This window comes from Phaseolus vulgaris, chromosome 7, assembly GCF_051622355.1.
Source record: "Phaseolus vulgaris cultivar YP4 chromosome 7, ASM5162235v1, whole genome shotgun sequence".
Taxonomy (NCBI): Eukaryota; Viridiplantae; Streptophyta; class Magnoliopsida; order Fabales; family Fabaceae; genus Phaseolus; species Phaseolus vulgaris.
The window spans coordinates 9,427,723-9,450,583 of NC_143504.1; the positions used below are offsets into that span (position 1 = coordinate 9,427,723).

General features: G+C 33.7%; 3 protein-coding genes across 3 annotated transcripts; all 3 read left to right on the forward strand.

Moving 5' to 3' along the window:
* The first annotated feature begins 69 nt into the window (after positions 1–69).
* FUT13 (fucosyltransferase 13) lies at positions 70–3,563 on the forward strand. The gene is made up of 3 exons (XM_068634095.2): positions 70–724; positions 2,555–2,728; positions 2,815–3,563. The coding sequence occupies exons 1-3, from the start codon at positions 260–262 to the stop codon at positions 3,379–3,381; spliced, it is 1,206 nt and encodes a 401-aa protein (XP_068490196.1). The 5' UTR covers positions 70–259; the 3' UTR covers positions 3,382–3,563.
* Positions 3,564–4,036: 473 nt separating this feature from the next.
* LOC137827777 (Polynucleotide adenylyltransferase family protein) lies at positions 4,037–11,706 on the forward strand. The gene is made up of 15 exons (XM_068634094.2): positions 4,037–4,442; positions 4,524–4,654; positions 5,177–5,294; positions 5,672–5,727; positions 5,966–6,015; positions 6,095–6,193; positions 6,317–6,426; positions 6,576–6,703; positions 7,591–7,657; positions 8,075–8,158; positions 9,004–9,066; positions 9,202–9,346; positions 10,113–10,262; positions 10,850–10,944; positions 11,025–11,706. Exons 1-15 carry the CDS (start codon positions 4,065–4,067, stop codon positions 11,127–11,129), a joined length of 1,779 nt encoding a protein of 592 aa, XP_068490195.1. The 5' UTR covers positions 4,037–4,064; the 3' UTR covers positions 11,130–11,706.
* Positions 11,707–16,414: 4,708 nt separating this feature from the next.
* PDIL5-2 (PDI-like 5-2) lies at positions 16,415–22,364 on the forward strand. The gene is made up of 5 exons (XM_068634043.1): positions 16,415–16,900; positions 17,547–17,650; positions 17,808–18,178; positions 20,291–20,592; positions 21,819–22,364. Exons 1-5 carry the CDS (start codon positions 16,700–16,702, stop codon positions 22,131–22,133), a joined length of 1,293 nt encoding a protein of 430 aa, XP_068490144.1. The 5' UTR covers positions 16,415–16,699; the 3' UTR covers positions 22,134–22,364.
* Positions 22,365–22,861: the final 497 nt, after the last annotated feature.

Below are 22,861 nucleotides of genomic sequence, written 5' to 3' on the forward strand. Positions count from 1 at the left end.
CTTTTCCAATTTAAATTACGGAAAAACTAAGATTTTCTTTTGATAAAGTACAATGATTCTGAGAATTTCATAATAATTGTGTCACTTTCTTAGTGCAAGTGAAAATGTAAAATTCATCCAGACCTGAAAAATTCACCAAACGGATTCATAGAAACGTGAGACTAAAGAAGAAGAAGAAGAAACAACTGATACGTGATCGTTTACTGCGACCCAGTCATTCCCATGTCTTCTCTCTCTCCGAAAGAGGGATAGAACCACCATGCCAGTCCCTCCCAAACCCATCAACACCTTCGCCATCACTATCATGCTCACCTTCACCTTTTTCCTCCTCTTCTTCTCCGGCTTCCTACAATTCCCCTCCGTCTCCTCCTCTTTCCCTCCCATTAGCCGCCCCATCACGCCGCAGGCTGCTGAACCCTTCACTGATCTGGTGGGGGCCTTCAGGAAATGGGACTCGCAAGTGGGTTGCGCACGCTTCAAAGAGAAACCAAACGGGGTGCCCTTAAACCAGTCAAAGGTCGCATCTTTGCAGGAGATTGGAAACTGTGCGGGGTTGAAACTGAACCATGTTAGTGTCTTGGTCAAAGGGTGGACTTGGATTCCTGATAACTTGGATAACTTGTATTCGTGCACTTGTGGGTTGAGCTGCTTGTGGACCAAATCGCCTGTTCTCGCCGACAAGCCTGATGCCTTGCTGTTTGAAACGACCACGCCTCCGGTTCAGGTGGGTTTTTGCTTCTAATGGTTGTTTGGAATGTGTAGGAATGCAAATGGATGTGCTAGTTTTGTTTGCAAAATCGCATTTTGATTGGAAAATGAGAATGTATTAAGGACATGAATGGTGTTTTATCTCGGGTAGAATCATCTGGGTGATCATACCCTGCCATTGCTGAGAGTTCGATTTATGATCCCTGCTTTGTGGTTGGCTCTTTTGAAACTTGGTTGTCATTTCTTATTTCAGTTTTCACGACTGGATCAAGATAGGGATAATTTCATATGATCTATCTTGGATTGCTCTTGAAGATTCGATATTGGAGTAGATCTGTGACATATGGTGTGTTAATATGCTAGCATAGAAGGAGATGTTCACAAATCATTGACTGTCACTATTTTTTGGAAAAAACAGCTAAATTGATCTGATTTTTAGAAAGTTATGAGAACATATGGGGAACAGTTGGTCAATAACTAGAAGGAAATAACATTTCAATTTGAAAGGTTCTCTCCTAAGTTGTGCCTTCGCACCTTGGAAGGCAGATTATTTTACTAAGCCTGTTTGTTTTGGTGTTATAAATTATAATATTAAGTCTGGCACTTTCCAATGAAAATCTATGACTGAGAATCTGAGATTAATCAAAACACATTCCAATTATGTTCACTTATTCAAAATTAATTCTATCAAAATCAACTCTACCCTACTTTAAAACAAACAAGCCTAGGCATTTCTGTTATCATTTCTAAGCAGTGTTATCTGGAAGTATGATGTGGCCTTTGTGTGAAGATTGGGTTAATAGATATTGAATTTGAGATTTTGTGTGAAGCCTCAAAAACTGAGTTAAAGTCCTTTTTTATTGAACTTAAGCTAGTCGTAGCATATAATAGATATCTGGCAAAATGATTTCATGGCAAGAACTATTTGCTAGGGTAGGATCTGGCGACATCATTTATTCATCATGATTTCGTGTAGTTGTTCTAGAAAGCTTTGTAATTGTTTGCTATGTGTTGGAAATGCATTTTATTTAGGAATGCTGCATAGAGGTAAAAGCAGCTAATAATAGCAAAATAGCTCCTTTTCTTTTAAGCAAAACGGCTACATTTCCATTTTTGTTCCTTTGTGTCTCTACCATTCTGGGGTTAATAATAGCAAGAAGAAGTTCTTCTTGGTTCCTTGCACAACTTAACTAACTGCAACTATAGGTGATGAAAAATTCTTTTGGTGATTATATTTCCCTTTTTTCCATTTGGGCTGTGGCTGGGTTCATTTTTCTTCAATATTTTTAACTGTGAGCCTGGTTTTAACTTATTGTTCTGTTCTGAGGGATCGGATTTAAGTAAGTCAACAACTAAAATGCCTTTTAGTTTAGTTGTTTTCAAAGTATTCTATTTCATGAAACGTGATCCTTCCGTCTCAAAATACAAAATATAACCAAAACAAAATAAACACGAAACCAGGCGTAATTTATTTGGTGGTATGAATGTGATGTGATAATATCTACACTGCCATATATATATGAAGTCATGTATTCCTTTGAGGTTTAGGTGTTTTAAAATCTGGTTAAGACATGCTTACAGTTTCAACTATCTTTTCTGAGTTCATTAGCTTGATACAATCATCTTTGTAGAAGACTTTAGTAAGCACTTTTTTAAGCAGTTGAAAATCACACCAGGAAATCATCTCCTTACTTTTGTGGTGAAGGGTGCTTCTATTGTCTACCGTTTCTTGCTCAAATGCTTCTCATGCGTGGTTGTCTTGCATGGTTTTTAGGATTTTTTTGGCTGAGAAAACATATAAATATTGCATATTGCTCACTTTGTTACGGTTTCTTTTTTATTTCAGAGACGCATGGGAGAACCACTTCGTGTATATATGGATCTTGAAGCTGGCCGACATAGATCAGGTGAAGAGGATATATATATTAGTTATCATGCTGAGGATGATGTACAATCAACCTATGCTGGTGCACTCTTTCACAGTGGTCGAAACTATCATGTCTCCAGTGATAAAAACAGAGTAAGTAATTTATCAAGAATATATTATTCAATCACAGATAACAAAAGATGGATTCACAGTAACATAACCCCATTTATCATTTGTAGGATATACTTGTTTATTGGTCTTCATCACGGTGTCTTTCTCAAAGGAATGAACTTGCCAAGAAACTCCTGAGCTTACTGCCTCATCATTCATTTGGCAAGTGCCTAAATAATGTTGGTGGTCTAGACGCAGCTCTTTCGCTTTATCCCGAATGCGCAAATGATGTCAATGTTACCCCAAAATGGTGGGATCATTTACATTGTGCCATGTCTCACTACAAGTTTGTTCTTGCCATTGAGAACACTTTTACAGAGAGTTATGTAACAGAGAAGTTATTCTATGCCTTGGACTCTGGTGCAGTTCCAATCTACTTTGGTGCACCAAATGTCATGGATTTCGTTCCTCCACATTCAATCATAGATGGTAGAAAATTCAACTCATTGCAAGAGTTGGCCTCGTATGTGAAGGCAGTTGCTAACGACCCAGTAGCCTATGCAGAATACCATGCATGGAGAAGGTGTGGTGTGCTGGGAAACTATGGAAAAACCCGAGCCATGAGCCTTGACACATTGCCATGCCGATTGTGTGAGGTTGTTAGCAGAAGAGGTGGAAGAAATGCAAGAACATAGGTTAAGTTTTTGGCTCTGCTTGAGAGAAATAGATGCATTGGATTTAGGCTTGCGACCTGTATAGAGGCACATTGCTTGTTTCTCTTAGCTAAGTAACATTTGAACTGTAAAGGAAACAAAATCACAAAGGCTTAACACACATGATGATGAAAAATAGTATGAATCATATTCCATTTGTTTTATTTTTTTTATTTTCCCTCCCCCTTTTCTGATAGATAGAAAGTGGTTGATGCCACCACCTACACTACAGTGAAGTGTTCTTGTTAATGTATACTTTTCTTAGAAAGTCGTGCATATGTGAACTTGCCATGGCAATTCATGCAATACCACTCCTCAACAAGTGTTCCACTTCTTGCCACAGCCTCTCGCACAAATGTATACAAATGCCATTGGGATATATAAAAGAAAATGCATTTTTCTTAAAATGGAATTTACCAAAAGGTATTTTTTTTAATAACCTTCTAATAAATATAAAAATATACTACAACAGGATAAACAATTTTGTTTTAAAAAGAAAAAAATAAGAACCTTTTTAAATTAATTTTAGAAAAGAAAAAAAAAACGAGAGAGAGAGAGTGAATGGGAGGAGGTGACGTGGAATGAGTGACATGGCAATGAAGATAGTTGAAAAAGTGGTGAAGAACCCAGCCGAACGCATGTCATAATATGAGACTGGGAAGCGAATGAGAAGTGGTTTGAGAGTATTTAAACATAAGAAAACCCATTTGATGAGAGTGTCTTTGAAAAGTGCTGCAAGGCTTCTTGTGGCGCATCCCGTTTCCAATTTGAGTGTGACGAATTTTTCACTCTCACGGTCTCACACATTAACACCAACCCTTGTTCTTCCTCTCCACTCTCACCGTCCCGCCAAAACCCTCGTTCGAATCGCCGCGCCGTCGTTTCGGAATTGCGGTTGCGCACCAATGTCTACGTTTCAGGTCCGTGATAGAATCGACCTCTCAGACATCGAGAGAAGCATCTTCGATAGGCTTCTCGCCACTCTTCGCCACTTTCACCTCGAAACTCAGCTCCGAGTCGCCGGTGGCTGGGTTCGCGACAAGGTCACACACTCCATTAATTTTCAGCCCTATTTCCTTCCTTGTTTTTCTTCTTGTCTTCTTTTGATTTTTTCTGTTCTGCAGCTTCTGGGAAAAGAGTGCTATGACATCGATATCGCTCTGGACAATATGATGGGAACTGAGTTTGTGGATAAGGTTAGGGAGTACTTGTTGACCATCGGCGAAGATGCACAGGGAGTTTGTGTCATCGAGAGGTTTTTTTTTGTTTCTTTTTCTTTTGTGTTTCTTTACAGGTCTTGTTGCTGGACTAGGTTGTGATTGTCAAACAGGCCATACTAACTTACTGCCGTAAAATACCTAATGGGAAACTACATGTTCGATATTCGTTACTAAGAATTATACGGATGAATTGTAAACTGAAATAAAGTAATGATGTGTTTAGATATAGTATTAGATTATTGAGGTCTAACTCGAAGAAATCACAGCACGGCTTTCACTTTTTGTTTTTTCCAAACTTGTTCGCATAATTTATTAAGCAAGTTTTTGTAACTGAAAGTTGAATTTAATATTAGATTTTTAATTTGATGAGTATGGAGGATGTGTTTAACTGGAGTACGAGTAAGGAAGTAAGTTTACACATTTTTGTCACTGGTGTTAACGATCTGGAAAATGTTCAAGTTTGAAAATATATATAATAAGCTGTTTACTTTTGGTTGATTTTTTTTTTTTTTTACTTTTTTCTGTAAAGCTTTAATTGTTATCCTTTCTTTTTGCAGCAATCCTGACCAGTCCAAACATTTGGAAACAGCCAGGATGCGTTTGTTTGATATGTGGATTGATTTTGTTAACCTACGGAGTGAAGAGTACACTGAGAATAGTCGCATTCCTTCTAAGGTATATTATTGCCCAGTCTTTTGTTTCGATACAAATTTATCTATTCTGCTGTGGTTGCATATTTGCATTTTTTTTTTGTTTTCTTCTAAATTTCTTTATTAGTTTTTTTGGTTCAGTTTGGTCATTTAAAACATACATTCTTCCATTTTCTTCTTAGTTGGAATCACATACATGCATTCTCATAATTAGTTAAATGCTTTAAAAAGAAGAAAAATTATTGTTGTTTTGGTTCAATGCATCTGTACGTTGCTCTTTTATTGATATTTTAGCTAATTTTATGCTAAGATGAAACATTTATTTGCCATTTGGAGTTTTTGGCTGTCCTTTCCATATCCTTGTCAAATTCAACAGAATAAATAATGCTTCATGTCTAACAGCAAAGATTTGGAACAGCAGAAGAGGATGCATATAGGAGAGATTTAACAATTAACAGGTATCTCTATGTACTATTTTAATGAAACCTATCATTGGATAAAACAGAAAGAAGTACAAAACTGGGAGAAATTAAAAAAAAAATCTGCTTAACATTTGAGCATTCATGGTGTGTGGAATGATACATAATAATTATGCTGGTTAACTTTCTTTTATCTATATGCTGGTTTGAGTTTTCTTCTCCTTTTGTACTCATTATACAAGATAGTTCCATAAATTGATTCAGTTGTGCATGGCAGCTTATTCTACAATATCAACACTGACTCGGTTGAAGATTTCACTAAGAGAGGTTAGAATGGATCTTTACTGAACAAGGATTCTGTGAGCTACTTGTTTGTCCATCTAATAATCTGTTTGGCACTTTTCAGGAATCCTAGATCTTAAGTCTGGAAAGATTGTGACACCTTTACCTCCAAAGGCCACATTTCTTGATGATCCATTACGAGTTCTTCGAGCCATTAGATTTGGTATTTTCTAATCTTCATGATCAATTTATTTTTGTATATCCTCTGAATCTTTTTTCCCTTGCTTTTTTTGAAGTTAGAACTTGTTCTCCTGTTATATTGAAGAGACATTTTTATTATTTCTAGGTGCTAGATTTGAATTCACCCTAGATGAAGATCTGAAAGTAGCTGCTGCATGTGATGATGTGAAAGATGCTCTGGCTGCTAAAATTAGCAGAGAGCGTATTGGAACAGAGGTATGTTCTAACTCTTCTATTACTCTAGTGTAGTTATGTGCCTTAATGTTATTTTAAAATCTGGAATGCTATTGGTGCCTCTTATTACAAGAATGTACTTGTGCTTTTTCTTCAGCATTGAAAATCTTGTGCTATCTCTCTGTTTGTAGATTGATCTTATGATATCTGGAAATCAGCCTGTCAAAGCAATGACTTATATTTGTGATCTGACACTATTTTGGATTGTATTCAGTCTTCCTCCTGAATTCGAACCTGCTATTTCAGATGGATGTGAAAGGTATTGTTTGTAGATAGATTAAAAAAATTGTTTCTTTGTGGGTTGAAAGTGCGTAATGATTGCAAATCCATTAATACTGAGTATTTTATTTACATCTTCTGTACAGAGTAGGAATTAGCTGGATATTATTGCCACTTTGTCAGAAAACAAAGAAGCAGTTAATAGAAAGATAAAAAAAAGATTGATATTTGTGATGAATTTCACATTTGAAACAGTATACCTTTTGAAATGTGCACAAGTGTATGTGTATCTACTGTTATGCATGTACGGAAGGCATAATTATTTTTCTTTTTTCTGTCAACTAGTTATTGAATCCTCATATATAATATGGATATTTCTATTTAGCCAACATATATAGGAAGTCTTGAGCAAACCTCACTTCATGAGATAGCTGTTGAGGTTGAGACCCTAAAGATGTTACAAGAGTTTATCATAAATTTAATATTGGGCCATTCATTTGTCCTAGTAAAAAAGCTACTCACCTATAGATATGGCTGGCTAAAAATAAAGCTTTTTAAGGCTTGGGTAATCCTCACCTCATGAGCTAGCTTTTGGAGGTTTGAGTTCAGTCCAGTGCAAATTCAAGATCTTTCATCCATGCTGTAAGAATATTATGATTTTTAGGTTAGAAACCTTATTTATCTTAGCTGGTAACGGCAATATACAGCTAATAGTTGACCTGATTATTTGTATGAAGTGAGTGACTCTGGGTATATCCTGTATTATATATACCTTATATCAATCTGGTATTTTTGAGAACCTACTTACTCTCATTTCTTACTTCTCTATGTAAACCTTATCATTATGCTTAATTGTTATTTTTTACTATTCTCTTGCATGATATTTCGTGGGTCATGCTGATCAATTATTTTATAAATTTTTTCCAGGCTTTGCATTTCTTGCTTGCAAACCGCTTGGAACCTTATTCATTTACTTGGAGAGTCAACTTTTACTGTAAGTAATAAATGGAAGATTAATTTTTGCCATGTATTCTTTTGTTCTTTTTATTCTTTTCTAGTAGGAGTTGCATGGCTACTCCTGTATCACTTTATGTTTGTTTAGCAGTGTACTACCTCTAGACTCAAATATAAGCAAATTTAATTATTTTCAGATTCATTAAGAATAAAAGGTGAGTTAATTTAATATTTTTGTTTTATACAATAGAGGTGCTTTTCTAACTTTTCTAAATTACCCTCATTTGTATTTATTTAGTTGGATGTTTTGATTTCAAGGTAACGGTATTTTTTAATAGTAGTATTAAATATGCTTTGGGAATTTAAATTTTTTTATATTTAAGTCTACCAAACATTTGCTTATGAGTCTAGGGGATGTATCTTATGTGCTGATACACATTTTCTCTATGTATTTTAGGCTGAACAAAAAAGGTTAGCACTTTGTGCTGCTTTGTTTCTACCTCTTAGAAATACCACTTACAAAGAAAAGAAAGCAAAGAAGGTATATAAACAAGACTTTTTCTACATGCTAGTACTATCTGTGATTTGTCAACATTAAGCGGCAAGTAACTATGAGCTCTGGGATTTGAATTTAGTAGTTTAAACATCTAGCACAATATGTTGTTGTTTTGTGAAGGAGTTATTTGTATGCCAGTTATCAAAGGTTAATGGAGGAGTTATTTGTATGCCATCTGTTCTAGCTTCCCAACAGTTGGCAGACATTCTAACCAGTTGAATGTTTTACCCTAATTCTGAATTTCTTGTAAGCAAATTGGACGTGTTGGATATGTATGCACTAACTTGAGGGGAGGTTGTGGAAGTTTTTAGGGATATTTCAGATTAATGAATCCTATAACCCTTACAATAGCGATCTCATTCTTGTCTTTTCTGTTTAGTTTTTCCTGATGTATCTATCTTTTTTTTTTTTGTTTAATTTGAATTGTAAACTGACTGGTTTGAAAATCCCTAACCAACTCTGCATATAAATCTCAATCTCTGTAAATCTGAATGAATATGAAATAAAGTTATCTTTCTTCTTCTAAACTAGAAAATAAGACAATATTGTCTTAGTACCTGCATTGCAGATTGCAGGCACTTCTAGTTTGAAAAAAGCATTTAAAAATAATTATTTGAGTGGAGCTTAGCCAGTCAAGCCTTGATCTAAAAGTTAGTTACTGTGTTCATCAATTTGGACAGTTGTCTTGCGCTCGTCTCAATTCCTCCTCTCCTTAAGATGGAGACTAATATATTTGCTGCATCTGATCATTGTACCATGTGTCTATTCATTCAATTATATTTCAAATAAAATGTTGCTTCAATAGCCTTATATTGGATTCTAAATTATAGATTCCTGTTGTCAATCATATTATCCGGGAGTCACTTAAACGGAAAGCTAAGGATGCAGAAACGGTCAGTTTTCTTTCTTTTTAGCCTTCTTAAGATCCAAAGGATGTATAATTACTTTTATAATGTTACTTATTTTTTGTATTATTGACTCTTGTTGATAATTTGTATTGATATTTGCATTTTTTCCTCAAAATCTAGGTGCTTAACTTACACCAAGCATCACATAAATTCTTGTCGTTGTTCCCTTGTCTTGCATCTGATGAAGATGTCCAAGTTGTGGATCATGATTGGATGGGAGACTTGGTTGATGTCCCTGTCTATTCTAGAGTCAGGGTACTGACAGGTATAGTTTTCTTGCTTTGCCACCAAGGTTTTGCATTTGCAGTGTGCTGTTTTTGGATTGTTAAAAATCTAATATAGAACCTTTTATGGACCTTCACCGAACAGCTTAAGCTTTTTGGAATCGTTTGTTCATGGCATGACATGGTAATCACAGTGAGCCTCTATGACCAAATGGTCTAGATTTTAATCTCTGTTTCCCATTCTTCTAATAAAAAGGTTAAATTCCAGAGCATGGCAGCCAGGCCTGGGCATTGTCCATGTCCCAAGCCCAAATGGCTTTTTAGTAAAGGGACATGCTAAACATTAATATAGTAGCTTAAGTTTTTTGGCATAGTTGTTTAATGACAAATATCTATTGTTGACCTTAATCTTCATTTATAGTCATTTCATGTTGACATATTGTGCTGTAGACAGTAGTTTTTTATGTTTCCGGATGTTGCAGTTTCAATTGTACTATTGGATTTGTAGTAGAAAGTAACTAAAGCCTACAGCCCATATTTCCTTATATTTCTTTTGCAGTCATACTTTACCTTTTAAGAAGACATCAAAAGTTTTTAAGCACTTCACTAGATTGTGTCAATAAAAGAAAGAAACAGAAGTTTAGGGTTTTCCTTGAAATATGATGGCTGAATTCAATGTTGTGATACTGCATTGTGTGCGATTTTTGCCTGCTCTTCCATATGCTTGTATAGGAAGTTAATGCTAAGCTATTGTGCATTATGAATTGTATCTGTTATGGCTGAGCTTTTTATATTTTTTTCATTTAGGGTTTCTCTTGAGAGAGCTCAAAGATTTTTGGCGAGTTGCACTGTTGATATCCACTATACTACATCCTATTGACATTGAAGATGGACCCTCGCTGCTGGACAAAAGAAGAGACCTGTTTAATACTGTGGATAATTCTATAACCAAACTCGGTGAGCCTAGTGTCTCAATTGTCTATTTTGTGATGTCTTAACTTTTAGTTTCAGTACCTTCTTGTTTTTGTGCTTTATATCTTTTTAAGAAGGCAAATACTTGTTTGTCAACTATATTCATACAAATTATCCTGTCCTTGTAGAGCAGTTGAATTCTATTTCTTTTTGTATTATATCTGAACTTGTCATATGTGTTCCTTTGATCTGAATAATTGAATGTTCATTTGGGTAATCATCCTTTTCTTATTTTTCCTTTGGATTTGGAATTTGGAAGTTTTCTTCTAGTATAGGAAAACTTTGCACTTGCCCCTGATGCTGCAAGCCTGCGGCTGTTTTTAGTGACTGTCTGTTTCAATGAGAATGACAATGAAACTATATTGTGGTACAAAGTATAGTTTACACTAGAAAATTATAAACAAAAAACTGCTAGGGTAATAGGGAAAAAAGACATGATTGTTTGTTTATCATGTGGCACAAAAGCGTGTTTGACAAGAGGTGTGTTTATTTTGTATGCTGCTGGCGCCACTCAAGTAGTTTGCTATGCCTCAAATTACATTTTTTAACTAACACGTTTTCGTGGATAGCAGGCCTTGAGAAGGTATGGGACGTCAAACAATTGATCAATGGCAAAGATGTTATGAATACCTTAGAGCTTAAAGGAGGACCTCTTGTAAAGGAGTGGGTAAGTCAAATACTTTGTTTGGTTTATAATGCATTTTCATTCGCTGCCTTGAAATTTGAGATTTTCATTTTCACTTGCAGCTGGATAAAGCAATGGCTTGGCAACTTGCCCATCCATCTGGAACTGCAGAGGATTGCATTGAATGGTTGAGAGAAACAAATTCTAAGCGTGCTAAGTTGCAGTGAGGTTGATTGCCATATCGATTGTATATTCCCTCTCATTTTTTGGATTGAGAGAACCTGCGTTGGATGAAGGAAACTTACCCAGCTGGCTGTGACTTGAGATGATACCGGGAATGCTTCAAACATTCTTTGCTTGAAGTTGCTCAGACACTCGCAACTTTTATAAAGGCGGAAGCAGTTCCTACTGACTTTTAGGATGTAAATGTACGCCCTGGTAAAATATAATTATTTATTTATTGCTAATTGTGCTAGAATGGGTGAAAATCTCATAGCCTTGTTTTGGTAGCCTGTATCTTGTTCAATGGTATTTATATTCCTATTAGGAGTCAAGTAACCATTGTGTCGTGATAGTAATAAAACGACATCAATACCGTAGCCCCAAAGGTTACATTTTGGATGAAGTTACTTTGGGTGGTGGTGGTGGATGCATATTGATGGCAGTAGCGGAGGGATGAGTGGAAGGAAAAGTTATTTCGTTTTTTTTATTTATTTATAAAAGTTATAAAAAAAACAGAAATGAAACATAAACAATGGATATTGCTTCTCTTGTTTGTTTAATATTGATTTCCTTCTCTTCCAATATGGACTTTATATTATATAACAATAACAATTCTTTTGCTTACTATTTTGTATTTGCAAATTTCATCCTAATCTGTTGAAATGAATATTGTTTATTTCAATTAATTCTGTTCCCTCTTTTCAGATAATAATAGAATGAAATAATTCTCGTGTACTATTGTTAAATATTTAAATAATTTTATTCTATTTCACTTATTCTCCAGGTCTTGCAGATTAAAATTATATTTCACTTATTTATATAACTTGTGTCTACATCTTTGTAAATTTATATAAATACAAATTTATGAATCTAGATTATTTAATTAGTGAACTAAGAGTTATTATTCATTTGTTTTAATTTGGCTGTCTAACTTCTTAAAATAGTTATTTTAAAACTCTTTGACTGAATTTTATTTTCAATAATAAGTTTTTCAAATCAAAGGCCTTATACATATAGTTCAAAATTATGTTACTTTTATTGAAAAAAGGCTAATGTAAATTGGGTTCTCGTTAACATTTTGGATCCAAATTCTTCCACTTTACTAGGGTAATTGCATTTTGCACCCTCATATATTCATGTTGCTTCTCTATAAAGATTAACTTTTCAATTTTATCATATAAGAATATGTATTTTAGAATATACAATCTGAGATATGTATTTTGTATTTCAGAATGCATATATATTTTAGATTGTACTTTCTTGAATATAAATTTTTAAAAATTTTATTTATGTTTTAAGGTTTTTATTAAGACAATATGATATTTTTTAACATAAAATAAATTTTATTTAATATAGAATTTAATTTTTTTATACAAAACTTATATATTTTTAATGCAGAATTGTTTTTTATTAATAATAAAAAAATTTCATAAATTAAATAATTACAATATTTCTATAAATTAAAGTTAATGTACAATATAATTTGAAACTTAAGATAAGGAAAAATCTAAGTACATAAGAGAAGTATCTAGGTACTATGTCTGGTCACGTCGCAAATAACATGTGGACGTTTATTGTAGACTATCCTCTTATTTGTGATGTCATGGGCCAGCTATAGTGCATTCTAGATTCTCTCACATGTTGAAGTATCTTCGTAAACATGCCTACTGTTAATCATGTGTTACTGGATGTTGGCAATCATCCTGAATATGTCTTGCTTTCAGTGAATTGACATGAGTTACTGAATATATTGAAATAAATAATTATGATAAATAAAGATATATAAAAAGCTAAATTACTCATTCTAACGTAAGTCATGTCTTATCATCATCTGAACTATGCAGCTGACGGTCAATCTTCCTTCATCCCATGAAGTATGTAGGAGTGCAACAAATATGAATCAACGTATGTATCCGGCTGCACACATAGATGAATGTGTATATCACACCCGTGACAAGGTGGTTGGTAAAGTGCAACAACTTATCATCTATTACAACCACAACATCGTCCTCATATGCAACAAAAGGTTGATGAACCGTTTGCTAATATTCATATTGTTACAAGACACGCTTGGACAAATGACAATGAATGCACTATCCATACAGATGTATCTGAAGAACATCAATATCAACTTGAATGATCTACTGTAACAATGATCTTTGTAAGAATTGTAGATCATACCATTATGGGTGAGACCATTTAAATAAATGTGTACAATGTCAACTATACATATATATGTATCACGCAGACGAAGGGTGAACCTCTTAATACTGGGGATTCATATCCTTTTTTCCCATTCTTGGAAAGTTCTCATATATTAAGACTTGTTGCAATTTGAAGAATACAATATTCATGTATTTAATTGGACATAAATCTAAGTGGTTCAGATAATGTATATTATTTACTTGCAAAAGCGTGATATAACTACCAAATTGTTTTTTGTGCACAAAGCATACATTTCTTGACTGGTGAGACATGTGGATGAGTGTAGCAGCACCCCATGAGTACCCATCACACATGCACAAATTACTAAACACCTACAAGTATGACATATTAATAGATGTTGCACTTTGATCTATAAAGATTGGGCATCTCACAAGATGCAACAAATAAACTCAAGCTCCAAACCCCCACCTTTGGTCGACGTAATATTTCTCATAGACCTTTCATTGCCAACTAAGCCTGACATGTGCACCACGATGCCTCAACTATGTTGTCACACCCAAATCCAATTTAAGAAGCTTTACGAACAATGTATGATGTGAAATCTAACGTTACACATCCACAAAATTGTTCCATGGGATATATAGCAACATAGACACATCATCTAACATGATGGTCATCTAACCAATGAGAAGGTGAAAAATGTTGGTGTCCCGATGTCACTTTTTCATAAAGGTTGATATGAGACCCTTATCAGCAGTCTCATAATTGATGTTTTACTAAAACAATAATCCAAAGTTAAACACGACAACCTTGATCTATGGTTGAGGGATCCCAAGTTTACTTAACTTGTGTCCATGTGATGCCAGTTTTAATTCCTCTCAATCCTAAAATAAATATATCAATGTTTATAACTATAAAAAATAATAAATGAGCAAACATAATGTCATTAATTGAAGGTTTTATTTCTTATGTCAATCTCCCACAGTCTTAATGCATGTCAGAAGGTCTATCAGGAATCCTTGTTGCTCATCATGTCTTCCTGTAGTTTCATGCAAGACATCACCACTAATGTCAATGAAAACTTCTTTATGAGCTTTTCTATGAACTATGTTATTGGTCTCTATCTAGATTGCCTTAAGATGTATCACTTCTAGTTCTATACATAATTGCCAAAATTTCTTTATTAATAAACTATTTTTGAAAAAAAAATAATTTTGAATTTACAATCCATATTAAAGGATATGGATACAAGAGTTATAGAAGGATGTTAAATATTAATTGTGTCTTTTCTAATTCTTAGTTGTTTCTCTTTTTGTCTATGTATGTTATGATTCTAGTATTTATTGATTGATTCTTTCTCTCTTTAGCTAGACCTAGAATGAGTCTATTGCTTGTATATATTCAGACTATTTCTCATATCTTTTGTTCATCTTTGTTCTCTTTTGTTCATCTCTGTTCTCTTTTGTTCATCTCTATTCTCTTTTGTTCATCTATGTTCTATTAAATAATATGCTATCAGAGCTCTGGTTGCTACATTTATCCATGGGTAAAGTTGTTGACCCCTCACAAGATCTTTGTTCACCTTAACATGTTAGTTCATCAGATAATTCATCCTTGAATAGAGTTTGCTCTCTCGTTACACAACAAGAGAGGCAATTTTTTGGTGATCAATCCAAGACAATGATTCCTACTAGCAAAGGAAGTTATAAAAACAATGCTACAACCTATGACAAAGGTGGTGGATACGAAATAGGAAGCTATGGAAGAGGATATACTTCCAAAATTTGCAGTCATTGTGGAAAGACAAAATAAAGGTCATTCACCTCTATAAAGATAAACAACTAAGAATTAAAAAAGACAAAATTAATATTAGCATCCTTCTATAACTCTTGTATCCATATTCTTTAATAATCATTAATGCCTTTTCAGATCCAAAAATGCATTGGAGAATGTACAATCCTGAATGCTTGAATACAACCCATAATGCACAATCTAAAATGTACTTTTTGATGGGGAAAAACGCACGCGGAAGCAACACACAATCACAAATCAACTGCAGAAAATAAACAACATAAGACTTAACATATTTTATTACAAGCACAAAGATCTCTTAAATAGAGATTATAAATGGGACACAATAATTAAGCTGACTCACTAAAACATGGTGTCTAGTCAGCTCAACCCAATTGGTCATGACTTCACACTCAACACTTTTGAATCTGTAAATGTGTTATGGAATTTCCATTTCATAATATATAAGATATTTCAGATTGCACATTCTGGAATGCATCTCCAGATCTAAAGATGTATTATGTTTTGGATTGTGCAATCCAAAATGTCTTAATACATTATGGATTTTACATTCTGGAATGCATTTCTAGACACAAAAATACATTATTAGAATGTACAGAAAAATTTAAAACTGGTTCTAAATTATGTAATTCAAAACCTTCTTAGATCGGATCATCCACTATCAGTGAACATATAGAGATTCACAAAAGTCAACATTTTCAAGTGACATGACGGATAGCTTGAACGACATATAAAACAAGAGTGAGGCAAGGAAGATGAAGTTAAGAAAAAATAAATAAGATTGTTTTTTTATAAAATATGTGTTATTTCATTAAACATTTTTTTCTTTCACCTTCTATAAAATTCAAATAAGACAAAAAAAAATTTATTCTTCTCTTTTTTATTTTCTTCCATATTAAATTATTTTTAAAAATATCATCTTACTTTTCTTTTCCTTGTTTTATTTTTTTTCTAAACCAAAATATCCTTATTTTACCTACATAATCTGTGTTAAAGAACAATAGGTTGGGTTTGATCTTTCGAAAATTTATGATATTACAAGTGAAGTTTGAGTAATTTTATATTGGTCCAATCTGATTTAATACGTCCCCTTTTACACGACGGTATTTTCTTTATATACGAATCAAGGAAAATGTGTGGAAATATATTAAACCTTACGTTTAGAGAAAAAAAGTAACCAACAACAAATTTTCTTGACTTGAACTAATATATTTTGCATACTTTCTATCAAGATAATTTTATTTTATAAAAAAATATATATTATAAAACACTTGTTAATTTTAATTTATTTATCATTTGTATAACTTAATTTGTACACACAATATCTAAATTTAATAGAAATTCCGAGGGAGTTTACTTTAGTCACGTCTCATGTACCGAACCAGCCATGGTAAGGTCATATTTTGAATAGTAAAGTGAAATTAAGTTTAAGTTTTGATCCAATCCCATTATGTGATCCGATCTGATCCGTGAGAAATGAAAATTAAGCATGCAAAGTAGGAAATAGTGGTTAGAAAGTTGAAAGGCGGAGAACAGAGTTGGAAGTGTTGTGTTGGGTCGTGTCGTGTTGGGATCCGACACAAACTAACGAGAGAACATGAGGATGAGGGTTTCGGTTGTTTTAAGTGTTGTGTTGTTGATCCAGTTTTGGCCTGGTGAAGCTGAGACATTTTCGGTGGATGGAAGGGTTTTGATTTTGGACGAGTCCAACTTCGATTCCGCCATAGCCTCCTTTGATAACATCTTGGTTGACTTTTACGCTCCCTGGTGTGGTCACTGCAAGCGTCTTGCTCCCGAGGTGGGTGCCCACTATACCCTTCTTTCATGGGTCGCTTCAAGTTTTCCTTTTGATTTCAAACTCTTTCATAATTCTCTTTTTATTTCCCTTTGCTTGACAATATAGTATGTAATGTATTTATGGAAGCATATGTATCTTGATAAGAGAAATGCCAGCAGGACACTCTTTGATGTACTGTTTCTAACACTCTGCTATTGGTTGAAATCTATCTGAAATTGCAAAATTTTGTGGGTTTCACTCCTTATTTAATAAGTGGGAATGAACTTCAGTCATGATTTTGTTGTTTCTAGTGTGTTATTAGGGCTCCTCGTTTTGATATTGATGGACAGTACATCTCAAGCATGTTGCTCATTTTTTTTTTCTTTAGTGGTTTGTTCGACGAGTGTTGGTTTTAAATGTTGCAGCAGCGCTGCTTGTTTCTATTATGTGTGAACTTTGTCAAGATCTCTGAGATAGTAATTGACTTGTGATGTGAGTTTTATACTACATTGCACTTCATGTTTAATTTTGCTTGACGAGAGATTGACGAGTGTCATTTTATGTTGCATTTATTTGTGAGGATAATGCCTCACCTAGTGGGATAAGTCTTGTTGTTGTTGTCGTTGCTGCTTGTGTGAGATAATAGCTGTGGTTTTCTCCCTTGCAGTTAGATGCAGCTGCGCCTGTACTTGCAACCTTGAACAAACCCATAGTCATTGCAAAAGTTGATGCAGACAAGCATACCCGCCTTGGAAAAAAATATGATGTCAGGTATGTTTCTGCGGCCCAAGAGTTATATGACTTGATGGAGCTGACTTTGTTTCTCAATAACTATGACATATAAGTGTTACTTTTTGGTTCAGCAATTGAGGAGACAAATGCTTGTATGTCATGAATGAACTCACAATACTTCTATTCTGTTTCGTAGTGCATATCCAACCATTTTGCTGTTTAATCATGGCATCCCCACAGAATACCGTGGACCAAGGAAGGCAGATTTACTTGTTAGATATCTGAAGAAGTTTGCTGCTTCTGATGTTTCCATTCTGGATTCAGATTCCGCTGTGAATACGTTCGTTGCAGAAGCTGGCACTTTTTTCCCGGTTTTTATAGGTTTTGGTTTGAACAACATGCTAATAGAAAAGTTTGGCATAAAGTACAAGAAACAGGCATGGTTTTCTGTGGCAAAGGATTTTTCAGAGGATCTCATGGTATTGTATGACTTTGATAAGATTCCTGCATTGGTTTCCCTGAATCCACAGTACAGTGAGAGGAACACATTCTATGGACCCTTTGAAGGTTGGTTGATATTCGATAATCGAGGTTATCGTGTATAGTTATTTTATGTGCTACTTAGTCCATCTTCACTTCTCCTAAAGATTCATGCCTTTGAGTTGAATTTGACATCCTAGAATATGTGCTGCTTTGATAGTGAAATGTTGGTTCGTTTACATTTTTAATAAACATAGACAACGGTAGTTGATTTGTTTGTTCTACTATTTTCTCTAAGTATGGTTTTTAGACTTCACACACTGTTGAACACAGCTTGTCTTGGTAAAAAGGCTTGATGGACCGAGACCTGTTAGTGTATGTCACAGGTTAATTTTCCTAAAAGCTGAAGCCGCTTGGTAGAGAATCTAGAATGATTTTTATATACCTTAGTATCTAATACACCTCTTCATACAAGATCCCTTTGGGCTTAAAGCATGGATAATGCAAATCCTCATTTTATCTTGTGCTTGTGCTGAAGTTTTTACTTCAGTTTGAAGAGTCAAGAATGGTGTTGTCATGGATCAAACTCTAACTACTTGGTCAAAGAGGAACCGTCTTCCTGTCAAAGACCAACTCTCGTAATGCTAAAGCTGCTACATGGAGTCCCAATAATGATGTTTAAACACTATATTTTGTGATTGTGCTGACTTCACTTGATTATTTGTCACACCTTATTTAGATATTGGTATTTGGTGAGTGTCTCTATAGAATAAAAAATCATTAGTCTAGTATTTATAATCATCCATAACAAATCCATTGTGCCTAATTAGTTGTATTTAATTATTAAATACTCCCTCAGTCCTTATTTAGAATACATTTTCAAGTAATTCACGACCTTTAAGAAAATTGGTTAATTTAGTTATTTACTTTAAATTTGTATGTTCTTCTAAAATTACTCTTAATATTTTTAAATTAATAATCTTTTTCTGTCCTCTTAAATATTTCTCACCTAATTCATAAATATTGAGAGAGAATAATGGTTTTTGGGTACCTATTTTCTCCAATCCTATTAACAGGGATAAAGAGTTTGTCTCATTAATTTCCAGCATTTATTATTGTTAATTAATTGATGGTACTTTAGGGAAAAATATTTAATGAAACAGGCAATTAGTAAAGGGTCTTGTATATAGGAACGGAGGAAGTACTTGATCTGATACCCATGAGTGACAATTTAGCCCCAAGTCGCACTGTTTCTTTCTGAAGAGTCAGGTTTGTTTCCCCGTGGATACAGAACTTGTAGTCATTAAATAATCTTTTATCACATTTTAAGATATTTTGGAAGCTTTGGAGTAATTATTTTGCTACTTTTGGGTCTGTTTGGCTATTTGGAATTTGGAGTGCATAGCACCACTATCCAGGTTCTGGAGGCATAAAAATTGTATATATCTATGGAACTAAGCTCTGCTTTTTGTCAGAATTGCTTATGTAAAAGAGTTAACTTGTTAGAATAAGTTAACTTATCCTTTGTATCACCTATCTACATCTATGTGTAGATCATCATATTTTTTTTATTTCACTACTGATGTAAGTTTCCTTATAAATGAATGAATCGGCTAAGAGAGAATTAAACTCTAAGACATTTTTCGTATTTCCCAGTCTCTAGTGTTTTAAGATGTTTGCATTTTACTTGAGTGGAATGATAATAAAAGTTGATGCTGTGTCTTCATCTTTGCAATTTTTGTGGGATAAGGTAACTTTTATGGCATCCTTTTGTATTTCTGCCTTTGGTTTCTTTGTCTAGACCGTGAATAAGGTATGAAGAAATTACCAAGAAAATTTGACTGAAGTTGAAATCTAAGCTTAACACAGTGATTTCATTTGAGAGTTTTTTTTTTTATTCTTGGTAAGAATTGAAGTTTGAACTCAAACACTTCAGTGATTTTTTTTTAAAAATAAATCTGAGCTTAAATGTTAGCTATTAATCAAGAATGCCTTTCGTGTGGGTGTGACTAGAAGTTACTATGATGTCCAAAGCTCGTAGCACTTCTTGGATTAAGTGTCATATTTTTGTTTTTTCTTCTCCCGCATTGTTCTATGCTGGAATGTTTTTGTTTTTGTTTGTATACTCTTTAAATGTTTAAAGTTTAATATAGCATTGTAGGAATCATTTGATGAATAATGTTTGTTTTCATAAAGCAGATGAATTTTTGGAAGATTTTGTTAGACAAAACCTGATTCCTTTGGTTGTGCCTGTATCCTACGAAACACTTAAGTTGGTGAAAGCAGATGGTAGGAAAATAGTTTTGACAATTGTTGAGGATGAAGATGAAGAAAGATCAAGAGAACTGACTAAGTTATTGAAGGCTGCTGCATCTGCTAATCGTGACTTAGTATTTGGTTATGTTGGAGTAAAACAGATGGAAGAATTTGCTGAAAATTTTGATATTAGTACCAAACTACCAAAAATGGTCGTTTGGGATAAAAGTGATGATTACCTTTCGGTAAGTCTATGGTCTTTACTTTTAAAAGTTATTTTAGTACATCAAATTCTAATTCTCTAAATGATGTGTAGTTTGGACCCTCGTTGTCTTGTACTCTTATTTACATGCCTAGTTTTAAGTTTGTCTTCACGTGCTGATACTCTTCTCTTGCATGTTTATTCTTTTAGCAATTTGAACCTATATTTATATACTTGTGTATTTTCAAGATGAGTTGTGAAGCTGGAGAAAACTCCTATTCTGACATTGAATCTAAAATAGAAGTGTGCATTGAGATTCCCTGGTGTTAAAAATACCTGGAACTTAATATCCCTATGTTAATTTGCTTAAACTTTATTTCATTTATAGCTGGGATACACTAGAATAAGATTATGGGTTGCCTCTTGCCATGTGTTACACATTCCTACTAACCCAGCATTTCAAAATTAGTGTCCTAAAAATATGGGGTGTCTTGCTTTTTTGGTGAGGATTTGTGAGCATACTAAATGCTTCTGTTTACTGCTATAAATCTGTTTCTCCTTTGATCATCAGTTGATAGGTTGCTTTGTGATATTTCACCTGAATGTCATGAACTAGCCTATATTGGTTCTTCATTTTTAAGGTTGACGATGTTGATGGGATTTTACATACTTCTACCATCTTTAAAAAAAATAATGACTCAAACTAGTTGGGGCAAGTGATTGTTGGAAAATTTATTAAAATTAGTAACTCAAACCAATTTGGGATGTTGAAGTGTTATCAATCTTGTTGTATGTTCATAATGGGTTTTAATACCTATTTGGGGCAAGTGTTTATTGGAAAATTTGTTCAAATGAATCAAATATCTTCTCCACATCTTACCTTTCTTCCTCTCAAGATTTTTGTATATATCTCAAGGGAACGTACCGTCATACTGTCAAATGGAGCTTTTATTGAATATGTACTAGTTTCACTGTTATGTTTTAGTAACTTCAATATAATGGAGTTGTGTTAGAAAAATCTTTCATATAATATATGTCTTCCAGATAAACTATGAACTGTACTCATCAGTTATGAAGAATTGAAAGGCATTGGTCTATGATATATTATCAATGTCATTGTTTCATTCAAAACTTTCAGATACATCTTTCCACCGTTAAATTAATGCACGGTAACATGAATTATTTGTTCATATCAAGGTCCTATAGACATCAATCTGCTGATTTTTGTGTACATATGTATGCAATGTCATTTTTTAAATGATTTTTCAGGTTGTTGATTCAGAAAGCATTGATGGGGAGGATCAGGCAACTAAAATCTCTAAATTTCTGGAAGGGTATAGGGAAGGAAGAACCATAAATAAAACATTTAGTGGACCTTCTCTGATGCAATTTATCCATCGGTCTTTTGACATTAGAATGGTATACATCATTGTTTTTGTTGTGGCAGTACTGATACTTATTCAGACCTTCAGTAAAGATGATGAATACCATCCTGTACCAAATCAAGTTCAAGAAGATGATCCAAGCAGTTCAGTTTCAGAAGCTGAAAGCAAAGAGTATAAACCAGGTGACAAGGAAGATTAAATTAGCATATAGAATGATAATCAGTGCAGTGATAAGGAGCATTCTAGAAACTTTAGAAGTACCATACCTATTGGTATGTGTAAATATTATAATTTGAGTGTGAATCTCCATAATTTTTTAGTACTGCCCAGATTCGCCTTTTCTTTTACACTTTTTCACTGGCTATTAAGATGAACCAAAAGGACTATTTATTACTTTAAACATGACAGTGATGTGTTAGCTTTATTATTATTTGTATCCTTCCTAGATATTAGTTAGTAATTATGCTCTTCATTTCACATTAATTGTCATTTAAAATTTAAAAAATATGTATTTTGATTGATGTTTTCAGTTTTTGATGAAATATTAAAGTCTTTATTTCAATTCTACTTTTAAATAAATACAAATATCTTGGAATATTTAACAGGGAAACCACAGAAAGTGAGTAAGAAAGAATATTTTAGTAAAATTTATCACTAGTAATTTATTTTCTATTATACTGAAGTAATCGTTCTTTTGTGTGAAAAAGAACCCTTAAAGGTCAATGAGTATAAAAGACTATATTCTTGCATCCCTATTATTACTAATTGCACCCTTATACAGAAAAAGATAAAAATACCTTTGCTTACCGCACCATGCCACCGCCTCTCAAAATTTTCTGAAATTTTGTTCTAGAAAGTTTTCTGGAATTCATATATTTTTAAAAACATGTTTTAGAAATCCTATTCTGAAAATCATGTTCTTGAAAT